A 16,868-nucleotide genomic window follows, 5' to 3' on the forward strand; every position below is an offset into this window, starting at 1 on the left:
TCAAGGCAATGGGGGGGGGGCGGGGGATGTCCATCCAGCAGCTCTAAGGGCAATTTAGCTCTTCTGAATCCAACCACTGGGCGAAGTTCAGAATTACAGTCTCAGGTTTCCGCCCACTTGGCTAGGGGTGAAGAAGTGGATTGTTTCCCAGGTAAGGGGAAGAGGACAGTCTTAGACAACTCGTTCCAAGAGCTTGAGATGCAGCCAGTTCCGTCTTCCAGTCTTGCCCACTCCCATCCCAAGCAGAGCTTCTGGTCCCTATTTCAGCTATGAAGGAAAGGAGGCGAAAAGATGAGTTATGCAGTCCTGCAACTTCGGAGCCAAGACTAGGCTTGCCCCACTGCCAAGCCAGGTTCTTTACCCCGTTTTGCGGATGCGGAAGGGATGGCCTGTCCTTAGCAAAGACCAACACTGACCCTGAACCTTCTGCGATGGGTGTTCGGGGCGATCATCCCCTCCTGCCCTTCATTGCCCGCCTACCCGGGAACTCCCGGGACCGGCGCCGGCAGCCTCTGGGAGGGGAGCAGCGCTACCCGCCCGCGTCATCTGATGCTGTTTCCTGCAAGAGGGAGAAGAGCGGAAAAAAGTGAAACTCCACCCTCCACCTCTGCCTCCCGCCCCCGGGGCCAAAGTACAAAGGGAGGAGGAAGAAGGGAACGGGGTTGGAGCCGTCGGGCTGAGGGAGCCGGACTGGGAAGCGGCAGCTCGACCAAACTAGGAACACTCCAGCCACCCCCTGCGCAAAGAGACCCAACCGAGTCCCCGCGCTGCCCGCTGCGGACCCCACCTTGCACTTGGCGAGTGCTGGAGCCAATCTCCCAGGACTGCTCTGGGACGGAGGGACTTCAGGCCCCTCCAAGCTGGCCATGGTGAGACGCAGGAGGCCCCGGGGTCCCACCCCCAGAGCCTGACCACACTGCCCTGGGTGGCCCTCTAGAAGCCCGAGATGCGGGGGGCCGGGAGTCAATACTCCTGGCTCCCCAGAGAGGTGTGGGTCTGGAGCTGAGGGCCAGGGCCCGGATGCCCAGGTTCCGGGACTAGGGCCTCAGCAGCCAGCAGGGGTGGGGACCAGGGGCACCCAGGGAAGATACCCTGCTTGCCCCCAAATCAACTCCAGCCATGGAGCCCTTGAAGAACCTCTTTCTCAAGAGCCCACTGGGGTCATGGAACAGCAGTGGCGGTGGGGGCGGTGGGGGCAGTGGCGGAGGCTGGCCAGAGGGGTCCCCGAAGACAGCGGCTTATGCCAACCCCGTGTGGACAGCCCTGTTTGACTATGAGCCCAATGGGCAGGATGAACTGGCCCTGAGAAAGGGCGACCGTGTGGAGGTGCTGTCCCGGGATGCAGCTATCTCAGGCGATGAGGGCTGGTGGGCCGGCCAGGTGGGTGGCCAGGTGGGCATCTTTCCATCCAACTATGTGTCTCGGGGCGGTGGCCCACCCCCCTGCGAGGTGGCCAGCTTCCAAGAGCTGCGGCTGGAGGAGGTGATCGGCATCGGTGGCTTCGGCAAGGTCTACCGCGGCAGCTGGCGAGGTGAGCTGGTGGCTGTGAAGGCAGCTCGCCAGGACCCTGATGAGGACATCAGTGTGACAGCCGAGAGTGTGCGCCAGGAGGCCCGGCTTTTCGCCATGCTGGCACACCCCAACATCATTGCCCTCAAGGCCGTGTGCCTGGAGGAGCCCAACCTGTGCTTGGTGATGGAGTACGCAGCTGGTGGGCCCCTCAGCCGTGCCCTGGCTGGGCGGCGTGTGCCCCCCCACGTACTGGTCAACTGGGCTGTGCAGATTGCCCGTGGGATGCATTACCTGCACTGTGAGGCCCTGGTGCCTGTCATCCACCGAGACCTCAAGTCCAACAACAGTGAGTTTTGGGGAGCATGGTTGGAGGGTGGCACAGCCCAAGCACACACCAGCCAACTTCTCAGCTGAGTCCCCAGGGGATCTACTCGAGGCAGGAGCTCCTTCCCTAGGGGAGTCCTAGTAGAGTCGGGGTGCCATTTACCCACACTGGCCGCAAAGCAGGAGACCCAGGCACCGAACAGTCCTTCACACCCCAGCCTCAGGAGTCTTTGACCCTGGCTCACAGCCACCAGGTTAAAAAATTGGGATCTCTCAAGTGAGCCATAAGTGTCCTGCCTAACCATGGGCACCACTTCAAGGCAGTAGAGCTCCGGATGCTGGCAGTCATCTTCTTCCCCCCTAAAGTTCATGCCCATGCTGTTGATGCTCTGTTCTTGGGGTAGGACACTCCTCCAGAACAGAGATCTTGGAGAGGAAAGCCCCCACCAAACCAGTGGTGGTCAAGGCTGGGGACAGGGCTGGAATTCTGGCTCTGCCCATACCCCTGACTGCATGACCTTTAACTGGTTATTTCAACTCAGAGCCTCAATTTTGGACTCTGTAAAAAGGGAGTGACCAGGAAGGTGAAATGGTGTAAGGGGCTGGGTGAGCCTGGTGTCTGCTGCCTGGCACACAGTGGGTCTGCAGCTATGTGGGGGAACATTCCAGGGCTGGATCACCTAGAGGGCTTTGCCTGGAATTAGCACTTAGGGTGGGCCTGGTGGGGTTAAGGGAGACTCAAGCAGTCCAGTACAGCATCACCAGCCATTTCAGGCCCAACACACTGCCCAGCATGGGCCCAGGACAAGCAAGTGACAGGTTCAGAGGGCTTCCTGGAGCAGATAAGCTTCACACCAGGCCAAAAGCAGGCACCCTGTTTGGATGTTCGAGTAGAACATGAGCAGAGCAAAGGCAAAGAGGCAGGACTCAGAGCCACCTACCCTGCCCCCAGTAGTGGGGACACAGGGCTAGATTTGCCAGGGGAGGGAGGGACCAGGGTCCAGGCTGTAGAGCAATAGGAAGTGCAGAAGGAGTTGATGGGTTATTAGAGAGGCTTGGGCAGCTCTTGGTGGCGGGTGAGCATGGATATTTTGGACCACCTGGCTTGGGCTGGCCATATACAAGTGGCTTGTGGGGAGTAGGACGCCATGACCCAGTAATATCCGAGTCCTTGCCAGGCCCGGAGGGACAAGGGAAGGCCTGCCAGCCACCCCACCTACTCCTCTCATCCAGTGGGGTACTTCTCAGTGCTCAGCCTGGCGCTAGCCCTCCAGGGACCCCCACTCCCTGCCCCAATCCAAGGGAGATTCCCCGAAGGCTTTGGGGGAGGGGACTCCCTTCTTCTGTTTTTCCTCCAGTTTTCTTTCCAGAAAAAATGGAACAATAGCCCAGGCCCCTGTTCCCCACCCTCCCCACTGCTTCCTGCGTTTCCTGCTGCCCCTGAGCCGGCTTCCTGCCCTTGCTCCAGCCTCTGCTCCCTCCCCACCCCAGCTGCCTGCCGGGGAGGAAAGAACCAAGGGAGGGGGGTGTTGTGGGAGAGGAAGGAGCCAGGGATTGCATCCCCCCCTTCCCCTGTTTCTCTCCCAGAGTCTGGGTGATGGTGAAGGACAGGCCAGGTGCCCTCAGCCTCGCTGAGCCTGGCCTCCCACCTTGGAGACCCCAGTCCTCAGCTTGGGGTGCTGTCTGTGGGATGGTGGGGGGAGTCCTTGGGCTGGGGGGGGCACAGGCAGGAAACAATGCCGTGATTTTCCTGGACAATGGGGGCCTTGTGAGGAAGCCTGGCGGGGAGTGGAGGGGGAATTCTCTGGGCCCACGAGTCACAGGACTGACCAGCCAGCCCAGCCTGGGTCAGACCTCCCCCAATTTCTCCCCCAAAGGACTCCCTTCCCAGTTGGAGACCTGGTCTCAGCCTCCCAGAAAGGAGAAGTAGGGACCATGGGAGGGAAGCGGAAGAGGCGTGAGCTGCCCAGGCCACTCCCTGGCCCCACAGAGGCTGACCTGGGGAAGGGGCTGGGGGCCAGGGCCCTGAATGGGACTGAGCTTGGGGTCTCCAGCCTTCTCCACTCCAGGTGGCTCCTGACCACCCCTTCCCCAAGGTCTATATCAGACACCAAAGGGGCAGATCGGGTTGGGACAAATTCAAGGCACTTGGAAAAAAGCAGGGGATGCAGAGGTAAGGATGAGGCTTCAGAAGTGTCAGGCCAAGTTGGTGGTGGGAGGTGACAGGCCACTAGGACAAAGATGTCCCAAGATTTTGGATGAGAGGCTGCGTGTCTCTGGGCCTCAGATTACCTGATGGAAAAGGGGACTGGCCCCCCAGCCAGAGAGGCTGGTGCAGAAGCCCTTCACTGGTCTGTGAGGTACGAGTGGCTAGAGACCTGACCAGTTGGTCTTCAAGAGGATGGGTGGGTCCTGTTACCAGAGGAGATGGGAGTCCCTCTCCAGCCTCCATACATAGACCCCTTTGCCTGGTCCCACTCCAGCCACCTGCCCCCACCCTGCTGTGGTTCTGCTTTGGAATGAGCTTATGTAGTGTCTACTAAGTGGTCCAGTTCTGAGCTTCCAACAGCCAGGACAGAGGCTGTTGCAAAGCCGGGAGGACCCTTGACAGAGGACAGCAAGGAGACTCCATATGAGAAGGTAGAGGACTAATCTTTAGGACAACTGACAATCTTTAGGGTACTCATACTAGATGTCACCCCCTGGGCTAAGGATTTAAGAAGTATGATCTTGTTTGGGTGTCTGGGTTGCTCAGTCAGTTGAGCATCCAACTTGATCTCAGCTCAAATCTTGATCTCAGGACTGTGAGTTCAAGCCCCATGTTGGGCTCCACACTGGGTGTGGAGCCTACTTAAAAAATAAAAAAGTGTGATCTTGTTAAATACTTATGACAACCATCTGAGGTGGGTTTTGTTATCATCCTTAGCTTTATTTTTTTTTTCATCCTTAGCTTTATTAATTGTTTGGGACTCAGCGTCAGTCTGGCTCAGAGGAGAGGGTGGATTGTAGGACCATTCTCTGAATCAGGAGAAATTGTAGGAAGATTTGCTGGTATGGTAGGATGATGAAGGTGGTTGTTGAGGGCCTTTGGACATCAGACAGGGCAGTGATGGGCAGCTGAATTGGTTTCCGACCTAGAGCTCCAAATGTGGGAGAAGCCAATGGGGAATGGGCAGTGGGGCACTTGGGAGAGGCCAAGACAGCCTGAGGGCAGTGGGCAGAGCTTGAGGAGAGGCCAGGCTCTGAGGAACACTGGCACTGGAAAGGCTGAGGTTAGAGGAGGGCCTAAGGAAACAGCAGAAGGGGCACCTGGGTGGCTCGGTGGTTGAGTGACTCAGGTCATGATCCCAGGGTCCTGGGATCAGAGTCCCACCAGCAGTGAGCCTGCCTCTCTCGGTGTCTCTCATGAATAAATAAATGAAATCTTTAAAAGTGGGGGGGGGGGCAGCAGAAGCAGGCAGAGGCCCCAGAATCAAAGACAGAAGGGAGCAGGTGGACAGCAGTGCCATTTGCCCCCACAAGGCCCAGAGAGTTTGGCCTGCAGCAGGATCGGGGGTTATAGCTTTATGCCTGGAAAAGTGAATATCCTAGTTCCGCCACCAGCCCTGAGAAGTCCTCCATTTCGCCAGGTTAGGTTAAGTGTCCAGTCCCAGTACCTTGAGCTGTGCCCAGAGGGGTGCTGTCACCCTGGACAGGAGAACTGAGAGGTGCATGTGCCCTAAAATGACATATGTGCAGTAAGGTATTTGGCTTGGATGTCACTTCTCTGCAGTAAGTAGAAAAGTGAGAGGCCCTTTCAAACCCTCGATGATTCTATGACTTTATACCCTTTCTGTCCTCAAAACCTTCTCATTTGAGCCACGTTTGTCCTGATGAGAGATTTGCAAGTTGTTGCTTCTCCTCTCTGTACAGAGTTTGGTGGCCCCATCTGGGTCAACACCATGAGCCCCTGCCAAGTCTGACCATCCACTCCTACATTTATCCCCAGCTTCTTTCTTTTCTAAGAACCTTCAGTTCTTAGACCCCCTATTTCTTCACATCCAACTGCATCAGTAGACGTCTTTTGTTGGAGTCTTTCTCTCCCGGGAGTGGTTGTACTAGCCAAGAGGCGATAAGGGGACCAGGGGCCTGCTGGGCTTCCTCTCTCACCAAGGAGTTCCCTCCTGTTCCCTCCTGCTCCCCTCCCAAGAGAGGTTCTAGTTCATTCTCCTGCTTCAGCAACATGACAAGACACATTGGGTTTCTATCCAATGCAGCATTAGAGAAAAGTTAGAACACTGGATTTAGAACCACATAGATGTGGTGGAAATTTGTTCTTTATTTGCAGATGATCTTGGCAAGTTGTTTCTCTGCCCAGTTTCCTTTTCTATAAAATGAAGATAATGGTGTGTACCTCAGAGATTGCTTTGTGAGTGTTAGAGCTGAGTGTATATGCCCTGCCCCAAGTAGCCCCTCCACAAGTTTCCCAGTATTGCTCTTTCTCTCTGATTCTACCCCAACCCCAGCTGTGAACTCTCCAGAGCAAGATCACTTCTATGCTCCCAGTACCTAGCCTGCATGTCTGTCAGGTGATGGTTTGCTCCTAGCTCCTCCCGTGTCCCCACTACCTGATGTGGAGCACCCACAATCCAGCCCCCCTTTTCCCCAGTTCTGCTGCTGCAGCCCATTGAAGGTGATGACATGGACCACAAGACCTTGAAGATAACGGACTTTGGCCTGGCCCGAGAGTGGCACAAAACCACACAAATGAGTGCTGCAGGCACCTATGCCTGGATGGCTCCTGAGGTCATCAAGGCTTCCACCTTCTCTAAGGGCAGCGATGTCTGGAGGTGAGACCTGGGTAGAGACTGGGCAAGGCCATCTGTGGGGCTGAGGAGGACACAGGTGGCTGCCAAAATCTAGGGCTGGGTAGAGAGGCAGTGCCCAGTGGAGAGGGACCCGTCATTTGGTTCCTAGTTGTTTTGGGGTGAAATGGCAATGAGTAGGTAGAGGAGTGGATACAGACCTTTTGTCTCGCCCACAGTTTCGGGGTGCTGCTGTGGGAGTTGCTGACTGGGGAGGTGCCCTACCGTGGTATCGACTGCCTTGCTGTGGCCTACGGAGTAGCCGTCAACAAGCTCACGCTGCCCATCCCATCCACCTGCCCTGAGCCCTTCGCACAGCTCATGGCAGGTAAGGGGAAGGGGCTGGAGGGGGCGGGGCAGAGCACCTGGGCACAAGACACATCCACCCACAGACCCCTTCTCATTCTGTCCCCCCCTCCACTCCGTGTCCCCAGACTGCTGGGCGCAGGACCCCCATCGCAGGCCCGACTTTGCCTCCATCCTGCAGCAGCTGGAGGCGCTAGAGGCGCAAGTCCTGCGGGAAATGCCGCGGGACTCCTTCCATTCCATGCAGGAAGGCTGGAAGCGCGAGATCCAAGGCCTCTTCGATGAGCTGCGGGCCAAGGAAAAGGTGGGGGGTCACGAGGTTGGAAAGAAACGCCGGGAAGTGCCTCCCCGGTTTCCTTGGGGCGGGGGGCGGGGGGGCGACGCTAGGGCCCAGACCCGGCTGATCCCACCGCCTTCACTGTTCCGGGCACAGGAACTTCTGAGCCGCGAGGAGGAGCTGACCCGCGCGGCGCGTGAGCAGCGGTCACAGGCGGAGCAGCTGCGGCGGCGCGAGCACCTGCTGGCTCAGTGGGAGCTGGAGGTGTTCGAGCGCGAGCTGACGCTGCTGCTGCAGCAGGTGGACCGCGAGCGGCCGCACGTACGCCGCCGGCGCGGCACCTTCAAGCGCAGCAAGCTCCGCGCGCGGGACGGCGGCGAGCGCATCAGCATGCCCCTCGGTAAGGGGCGGGGCCCGGCGCACCGCCCAGCCGTTGGCTGCGTGAGCGGAGGGTGGGGTCAGGCCGTGCTGGCCACACTGGGATTGGTCGGGGTGTTGGTGGGCGGGCCTGTAAGCTGAAGGCTGGCAGGGGTGGGGCCCACAGCGCTGTTTTCGTGTGTGGGCGGGTTCCGGTGGAAATCTTTGCTGGCGGCCGGGGAGGGGCGGGGTCAGGAAAGTGCCGGTGAGGCCTTGGGGACCCGGACGGTGTCCTCCCGGGAATCAGCGAGTCCGCCGCACTTCTGATGGTGGCGGCGTCCAGGCTGGCTGCTTTTCTTACCGAGAACCTGGGGCCCGTGAAGGTAGTGATGCTGGCCTCGGTCACACAGCCACCGTGCCAGGCCCGGTCCTTGCGCTGCCTTGGTGGCCTGGGAGCTGGCCGAGAGGACCCTGAGGGTTGGAATCCTGGCTCTTGTCCACCACAAACCTGAACCCTGCTTTCCCCCCAACACCAGATTTCAAACACCGCATCACTGTGCAGGCCTCACCTGGCCTGGACCGGAGGAGAAATGTCTTCGAGGTCGGAGCTGGGGATTCGCCCACCTTCCCCCGGTTCCGGGCGATCCAGTGTAAGAAACCTCTTCCCATGCTTCCCCCCCACCCCACACACATACACCCCGCCCCTTATCTTTCTTTCAGACCTTGTCTTAGGAGGTGGATTCCACCCACTGTCTCCTCTAACTCCCCACATCCAGGCTCCCTTCCCTGTCTCTAGACTGATAGCTCCAAGTTCCCTGGACAGCATTCATTTTATCTAAATTTGGAGAAGAGAAAAGTGAAAAAAGTAACTTGCCTAATGTCACACAGCTAATGATGGACAGGGCCAGAATTCAAACCCAGGCAAGTTTGCCACGGTGTGCTAACTATTAAGCACAGATGCCAGCGGAAGGACTAGATGAGATGTCCCACCCCATTGCTAGCCCCAGGACCCAAACCCACCTACCCCATCTCAGTTCTGCTCAAATTCTCTGTGGCCCCAAATCCAGCCTCAGAATGGTATGGGTTCCAGCCTCATCCCCCATCCTCTAAGAAGTTGTCCCTGGTGCCCACCTCTCATTATCATGAGTTCTTGACCTCAGCTCAGATTCCCTGGTTTTCCACCTACAGTGGAGCCTGCAGAACCAGGCCAGGCATGGGGCCGCCAATCCCCCCGGCGTCTGGAGGACTCCAGCAATGGAGAGCGGCGAGCATGCTGGGCCTGGGGTCCCAGTTCCCCCAAACCTGGGGAAGCCCAGAATGGGAGGTGAGCGCTTGAGTGCCCCCAGCCCAGCATTGTCCACCTCCCGGTAGTTCTGAGATTCATGAAGTCCAACTCCCCTCCACTCCCCAGGAGAAGGTCCCGCTTGGATGAAGCTGCGTGGTACCTGGATTCAGATGACTCATCCTCCTTGGGATCTCCTTCTACACCCCCAATGCTCAATGGTGAGTGGTTTTATCTACCCCACAGCAGACTCTTGCTGTACTCCTGTGGCTACTGCAGGGAAAACTATAGGAAGTTAATCCTGGGTTCAGGCCTAGCCTGCAAGAGGGAGCTTTCCTAGCCCTGTGGAGATACTGTGCCTCAGCAGGCTGTAGGGAAGGAAGGATAACAGGGCCCATTTGGGATCCAAAGGAAACTGGGTTCAGAGAGGGGAGGGAGACCACCCATGCATAGTGGAGCCAGGCAGGTGGCTGCCACACTGGCACTTCTCAGAGTCCCTTCCAGGGATCCTCTAGGTAGATAAGAGGATAAGAAAGCTGAGCAGGTGGGGATCCAGGGCCTACTGTCACTGCATCTGGGGCAGTTCTGAGCTTCTCTGTCCTCCACGAGGATAGCAGCAATTACTAGGTGCCAGGCATTCCATCGGATCAACAGCCCTGTGAAGGATGTGCTATTATTATTGCCATTTTAGATGAAAAAATTGAGGCTCCAAGAGGTAAAGTAACCTACCTAGAGCCCTCAGCTAAGGATTTGAACTCAGAGAGACTTAGAAGCTTTTTGAAGAAAGAGTTGGGTACATACACACTGCTTGGGAAGTGCAGTAGGGTTGGGCAGAGAGCAGGGCCCCTGTTTCAGAGGGATAAGGGCTCAGCTCAGGATTGGCAAAGGGTAGGAAGCTGCATCCTTCCTTGCCTCTGTGTCCCATCAGAGCCCCTGTCACCCCACCCAGCATATCACCTCCACCCTTACTTGAGTTATACTTGATTGTAGTAACAACGGGTAACATTTACTGGGTGCCTCCTACGTGCCAGACAATGCTGTGAGGTGGGTATGATCATTAGCACCATCATAGAGAGGCACAGAAGGTTATGTGGTTTGATGTAGGGCACACAGCAGAATAGAGATTTGAACCAAGGTCTGACTCCAGAGGCAGGTCCTAGACATCTGCAGTACCACTCCTCGGTCCAGAAATTTTACTGCCCCCAACTGGCTGTGCTGCAGGGACTGAACTGAGAATTAGAAGGCCAAGCAGGCAGCTTGGATTCACCTGCTCTAGAACATACCAAGCTAGAAGGGCCAGGAGAGAACTTAAAGTACCATCAACCCAGGTGTGTAGGTTGAAGCAGCCCCTACCATATTCTGCAGAGCCCTCTGGAGGAAGCAGGACTAGGGACACAAGGGCCTGAACCCCTCCTTCTCAAGCTTGCACCTTATCTGGAAGGATCTCACCAACCCCAGCCCAACTGCTGGCCGAGTACTGGGTTCCCGAGCATAAGCCCACACTCCAGTGGGTGTCTTGAGCCCACAAGAGTACATGAACTTGACCTACAACCAGAACCAGAAGCCTGGCTGAGAATCAAAACAGATCCTGTGAGATTGCCCTAGGCGTCAGCTATACTACTGGGGAACAGGTCGCAGTAAGCTGCCTGCTGATGGATGCAGTCAGCCTCTACCGAGAGAACGTCCCTGTGCAGCACGTTGTCCTCGAGCCACTGTCACATGGCACCTCCTCTCTGTGAGGCCCCATGGAGGCGATTTCACCTTCATCTCTGGGTCAAGGGTGGTTGTACTGCTTTATCCTAAACTACAGGGTTGCCAGCTCTTCATGCTAGGAAGCTTAGAGGCAAATTCAAGGAACTCCTTGCTGCATTACCTTGAGCAAGGCACTTAACCTTTTGGAAACCTGTTTCTCAGGCCACTGAGCACAGGAACGTCTTTATGCTCTCATTTTGTGCGGGTACTGATGTCCACCTTCCCTTAACTTTGTCTCATTTCTCTTCCTGGTTTTGTTTTTTGTTTTTTTTTTTAAGATTTTATTTATTGGGCAGCCTGGGTGGCTCAGCAGTTTAGCGCCGCCTTCAGCCCAGGGTGTGATCCTGGAGAACCGGGATCGAGTCCCACATTGGGCTCCCTGCATGGAGCCTGCTTCCCCCTCTGCCTGGGTCTCTGCCTCTCTCTCTCCTCTCTGTGTATTCTCATGAATAAATAAATAAAATCTTTTTTAATTTTTAATTTTTTTAAGATTTTATTTATTCATGAGAGAGAGAGAGAGAGAGAGAGAGAGAGAGGCAGAGACCCAGGCAGAGGGAGAAGCAGGCTCCATGCAGGGAGCCCGACATGGGACTCACCCGGGTCCCCAGGATCATGCCCTGGGCCGAATGTGGCGCTAAACTGCTGAGCCACCCAGGCTGCCCTCTCTTCCTGGTTTTAAACATGTTTTCCCCTATTCTGTTTAATATCACTGTAAAGGGTGAGTTCCTTCACCTTAAAGTGGTATCATAACAGTTACCTTAAGTGGTTGTTGCTAGGGTCGTAAGAATGGACCCTTCCATCAAACATGTATTGATGCATTTTATGAGCCAGGCATGGACCTATTAGAAATCAGCCCTGCCCTGACCCGGGAGAGGGCCTAGTCTGGTGGACAGGGCAGCTCAGAAACGAACAAGTAGAGCCGACCATAGTAAGTGGTGGGGCAGAGGCAGAGGCTGTATCAGGCATGCTGTGAGCAATAACTGTTCAGGTGAAGAGGGGTTCAGGGAAGGCTTCTAGAAGAGGAAAAAGCTCTTGTTCTCCTCTAGGTGTTGCCAACTCCACTTCTGACACCACAGGTGTGGCTCATGTTCAGTCCTGACATAGTCTAGCTGGAGTTATTAGCATCAGACCCCCTGGGTGAATGGCTCAGTGCCATAAGCCTGCCCCCCACCCGAGTTCAGACTCCAGTCACGAGTCCCAGCTGTCACCTGTGCTTCTGACTAGCCAGTTCTAAATCTCAGGTTCCTCCCCCTTGGGCATGATAATTGGCTAGAGCAGCTCACAGAACTCAGGAGAGCAGTGTACTTATTAGATTACCAACTAAGTGTAAAGGACCACAGACCAAGCACAACCAGAGAGAAGAGATATGTAGGGCAGGGTATGTGGGAGGGGGTGTGGAGCTTCAGTACCCTCTCTGGGCATGCCACCCTCCAGCACCTTGATGTACTGACCAACCTAGAAGCTCTCTGAACCCTCTGGCTGGGGTTTTTAGGGAGCCTTCATTACGTGCACATGCTCAATTGATTAATCATTGGCTGTTGGCGATAGACCTCAATCTCCAGCTGCCTAGTCATGTGGCTCATTCCCCTGGCAACTAGACCTCCATTTTTTACAGGCTTTCCAAAAATGACTTTGTTAATATGAACTTAAATGTGATTCATAGGGGCTGGCTAGGAAGAGCAGAAGATGCTCCTTTTACTTCTACCCACCTATCACTGAGTAAGATCTGAGAGTTTTAGTTAGAAGTTCTGTGCCAAGAAGGAGATGAAGACCAAATATATATTTCTTACTATAATTAACAGCATCACAGCTTCACAGAGGAGGCGCCCTTTCACCTAGGTGTTAAATGGTGAATAAGAGATCATGGAAAGCCAAGGTGGAGAAGGTCTGCTGGGCAGAGGGAGTAGCGTGTGTGCAGGCACCGGGCTTATCACACCCGAGGAAAAGGAAGCTTGGCTGGAACTCAAGGAGAGCTGAGAGCCAGGGAGTTGCAGGCCTTTATCCCCCAGGTCTGTGGGGCCCAGCCCAGTCCCAACAGATGTCAGTTGAGTGAATGAGTGGGTGAAGCTGGAAAAGCAGGCAGGAGCCAGTTCTGGAAGGGTGATGGGGAATTTAGCCAATTTGCATTTTAAAGGCAGGGGCCTGGATAAGGAGGGATAAGTCAAAGACTGGATCAGGGTTGTAACTGAGAAAAGGGACCCTGAACCAAGTCTTGGTAGTAAAAGCTCAATTTCCCCAGCATTGCATTTCTTCCTCTGGACACTCAGCCCCATGTCCCACTCCAGGCCTGGCCCAAGGTACGTGGAGTAAGGGAAGGCTTTGAAAACCTAGCCAAGGAGCTTGGGCTTTATTTTAGTGGTAATGGAGAGTGGCAAGTTCTAGCGCCAAAGATGACTTTGGGCTTTGTGGAGGCCATCATAGGTGGCGCTACCACCACCCCCTCCTCAATGTCAGGTTCCCAACACTCACCCCTGGTGGTCTAGAATGGAGTCAGGCCAACTTTAGGCCCATAGGTAGGACACTGATGTCCTGAAATCCAGAGCAGAGTCTGGCTAGGAAGTAGTGGAGAGCAAAAGACTCCGTTGCCTCCACCTGGAGTGAAGCCATCTCTAGCCCTCACTGGCTGTGCAGCCTTAGACACACCCTTAACCTCTCTGAGCCTGGAACCCCTGGGGCACGAGGATCAGACAACATAATGCCCCTAACTCACTGATCTCAGGCCTGGCACAAACAACTGACCACCCAAGTCTCAGTTTCCTCATTTCTAGAATGAGAACAGTGATGTGTGCCTCTCCGGGCTGTTGTGTACAGTGTAATTGACCTGTGTGCCCAGTTCAAGCTACGGATGGAATAAGAGCAGGTGGGCAGAAGGACCAGGGCTGAACAGCCAGGAAGGAGGTGGGCACAGGGCACAGGTCCCAGCTCTGTCCCTGGAGTCCTGCAGATGCCCCTGGCTGCCCATTAAGGCCACTGAAGTCAGCTGGGATCTGGCCTCTGCTTACCTCCTGGTGGACCCAGCCCCACCCCTTCTCTTCACCCCAGCCCCCAGCTCTGGGCTCCAAGGCACCTAGCTGCCTCCCAGGCTTTGCTCCTGCTGGCTCCTTAGCCTACACTGCCCTCCCATACCCACCCTTTCTGAAAGGCCAAAGTGAGAGAGAGAGAGTGAGAGGTGGGGGGAGGCCGGCGGGGTGGAGGAACTGGGTGGGGGAATAAGGGAGTCAGGGGAGACGTTGGTGGGGAGCAGAACTCAGTCCTTGTTCCAGGGCCACTGAGGGGTCCCTGGGGTCCCCGCCCGAAGACGGCCTAACATGTGCCCGCCCCCGCTGGCAGGTAACCCCCCGCGGCCGAGGGGGAGCCCGGAGCCTGAGGAGCCTCGGCGCCCAGGCCTGTCGGAGCGCGGGAGCGGCTCCGGGACGCCCAAGCTGATCCAGCGCGCCCTGCTGCGCGGCACCGCCCTGCTCGCCTCCCTGGGCCTGGGCCGAGACCTGCAGCCCCCTGGGGGCCCGGGCCGGGAGCGCGGGGAGACCGCGCCAACGCCCCGCGCACTGCCCTCCGTGTCCCCTGCCGAGCCGCCCCCGTCCCAGCTCCTCCGCTTCTCCCCCAAGACGCCTGACGCCCCCGCCTCCCCGCTGAGCCCCGATGCCCCCGGCCCGCCGGCCCCCGCGCCCCTGCTGCTGGAGCTGGGGGTCCCTGTGGGCCAGCGGTCGGCCAAGAGCCCCCGGCGTGAGGAAGAGAGGCGTGGTGAGTGGCTAGTGGCTTGCCCGCTGTGGGGCCGGAGGGGAGGGGGGCTGCTGGATGCCAGACCTGGCCCTTGGGGCACTGGGGGCGCCTATAGGGGGCTGACTGCCAAGTTCAGTCACCCAGTGGAGGGGGATGGGGTGGGGCCCGGCCTGGCGGGTTGTGAAATACTAGGAATAATCATCATGGGGTGAAGAGAGCAAACGCCTACTGGTTGCTAACTGGCGCCAGGTGCTGTTCCTACTGCTGTAGAGACCTTGTCTCACTTAACAACCCGGGGGAGTGGGGGGGACCCTGTGCACAAGGCACTCCAGTCATACCCATGTTTTAGATGAGGAAGTCTAAGGCACAGAGATGGGGGACTCAAGGCTCCCACCAGTACCAGGCGGAGCTGGAATCCAAGTGCAGGCCCCTCTACCCCAGAGATCTTGCTCTTAACCACTGCATAGTTAAACAGATGCACACACACACACAGCAGAGCACAACAGGGCGGGGGGGCATGCAAGTTCAGAGTCAAGCACTCCCTGTGCAGATGGTAAAACCAAGGCCCAGAGCTGGGCAGTGCCTCGGGTGGATGCCCAGAACCCGATGGCTGCCTGACCCTAGGCCCCCTCTCCCCACTCCCTAGGAAGTACTGTCTCACCCCCACCTGGGATATCGCGCTCGGCTCCTGGCACCCCAGGCACCCCACGCTCACCACCCCTGGGCCTCATCAGCCGACCACGGCCTTCACCCCTTCGCAGCCGCATCGACCCGTGGAGCTTTGTGTCAGCTGGGCCCCGGCCTTCACCTTTGTCTTCGCCACAACCTGCGCCCCGCCGGGCACCCTGGACCTTGTTTCCAGACTCAGACCCCTTCTGGGACTCTCCACCCGCCAACCCCTTCCGGGGGGGCCCTCAGGACTGCAGGGCACAGACCAAAGACATAGGTGCCCAGGCCCCGTGGGCACCAGAGGCAGGGCCGTGAGTGGGCCGGGCTGCTCCCCCATGCTCCAGCTGCCCTAGAGGAGCCACAGTATACACTGGAACAGGAGCCGGGCAATCCTCTGTAGCTGCCTTGGTTTCCCCCAGGGACCCCACCCCTTCTGGGGGTCAGGAACACTACACTGCACAGGAAGCCTTCACACTGGATGGGGGGCCTACATCCCCCGACACACCTGAAACCTGTGGGTCCCCCGACTTAACTGCCCCATTGGGGCCCAACACTGTACCCAGCTGGTTGGGAGGACCAGAGCCTGTCTCAGGGAATTTCCCCAGGGTTGGTGCAGGAAGGAGGGGATGTGCCTGGGAGAGGGGCCAGCCTCAGCTGTCACCAGCACTTTTGACCAGGCCCTGCTACTATAGCCCCTGCCCCAGGGCTCAGTGCCTGGGCACCCCCCCACCCACCCTCACCTTGCCCTGGGGTCATTTGGGGCTAGGACTCTCTGGGTGCCTTCCTGCTGCCCCGGCCAGGGTTGGGGCCTCGGCCTCAGGATCCAATGAAGCCAAATAAACTCTCCAAGCTGTCTCCCCAGGCATAGCCTGTCACCTTTCTGAAGGTAATGGGGCAGATGGGGGAGATCCAACCCATCACACACACCTGGTGACCTAGTGCCCCCAAGCGCGATGAGCAGTTGGCCTGTGTCTAGGCTGGAGTTGAGTCCACTGGCCTCAGCCAGGTGGTCTAGGCCGGTTCTCGGCATACACATGCACTGGTCTCACCCACCTTTACCCTGCCCTTGCCAGGCCTTTCCTGCCATTACAAGTGACTGGTGACTGTTCACCCCGATTCTTCCTGCTGCTGGGCAGTCCCTGCTTGTCATCAGGGCCCAGCTCCAACATCACCTCCTCTGGGACATCATCCCTGGCTGTGCCGCCCCCACCACAGTTAGCTTGCTAAGCTTGGGGGGCTGGAGCCCTCTGGGCAACACCTTGGGGACTTGTCCCAGGTTTGTCTATTCCATGGTCTGGAACTGGAAAGAGTGACCCACGCTGGCACCCAGCTTTGCCCATGCTTCTACTGCTGCAGGCTTCTGTGGGCAGCAGCCGCCCTCACATCATGCCCCAGGGCAGGGCCCTCCATGGTTCAGGGGAGTTGCAGCCTAGGCTCCTCCCCTCCCCTATACACTTCCTAGCAGCCAGGCCCTCTGGGTCCTCCATGTTCAGTGGGGCAGGACTCAGGAGGGCCCAGCACAGAGGGTTCTCAGGGAGGACTCAGAACGGAGGTGTGAGAGCATCATCTGTCCAGGGTCCTCTGGGCATCCTTGGCTTCTCTTAGTTCACCACCCTGCCCCTACCTGGCCTGTCCCAGATCCTGCCACTCCCCTCCCCTCTTCCTTCCTACCTACAGTAGCCCCCCAGAGGTCTCCCTAGGCTATTCTTGTCCTCAAGACCCCATGTCTTTTACCCTCTCTCCCCCAACAGCCAGCCCGCTGTTCCTCTCGCACCCCAAGCTCTCTCCCACCTTGACTGGCCTCTTCTGTTCCCCAGCTGAAATG

The 16,868-nt window shown here is 57.3% G+C and overlaps 1 protein-coding gene across 1 annotated transcript; it reads left to right on the plus strand.

Moving 5' to 3' along the window:
* Positions 1-587: 587 nt before the first annotated feature.
* Positions 588-15,906, plus strand: MAP3K11 (mitogen-activated protein kinase kinase kinase 11). Its single transcript, XM_055313522.1, has 10 exons — positions 588-1,858; positions 6,485-6,665; positions 6,860-7,008; positions 7,115-7,290; positions 7,420-7,663; positions 8,157-8,270; positions 8,809-8,944; positions 9,032-9,123; positions 13,985-14,395; positions 15,021-15,906. The coding sequence occupies exons 1-10, from the start codon at positions 1,120-1,122 to the stop codon at positions 15,356-15,358; spliced, it is 2,580 nt and encodes an 859-aa protein (XP_055169497.1). The 5' UTR covers positions 588-1,119; the 3' UTR covers positions 15,359-15,906.
* Positions 15,907-16,868: the final 962 nt, after the last annotated feature.

This window comes from Nyctereutes procyonoides, unplaced genomic scaffold, assembly GCF_905146905.1.
Source record: "Nyctereutes procyonoides isolate TBG_1078 unplaced genomic scaffold, NYPRO_anot_genome, whole genome shotgun sequence".
NCBI classification, from domain to species: domain Eukaryota; kingdom Metazoa; phylum Chordata; class Mammalia; order Carnivora; family Canidae; genus Nyctereutes; species Nyctereutes procyonoides.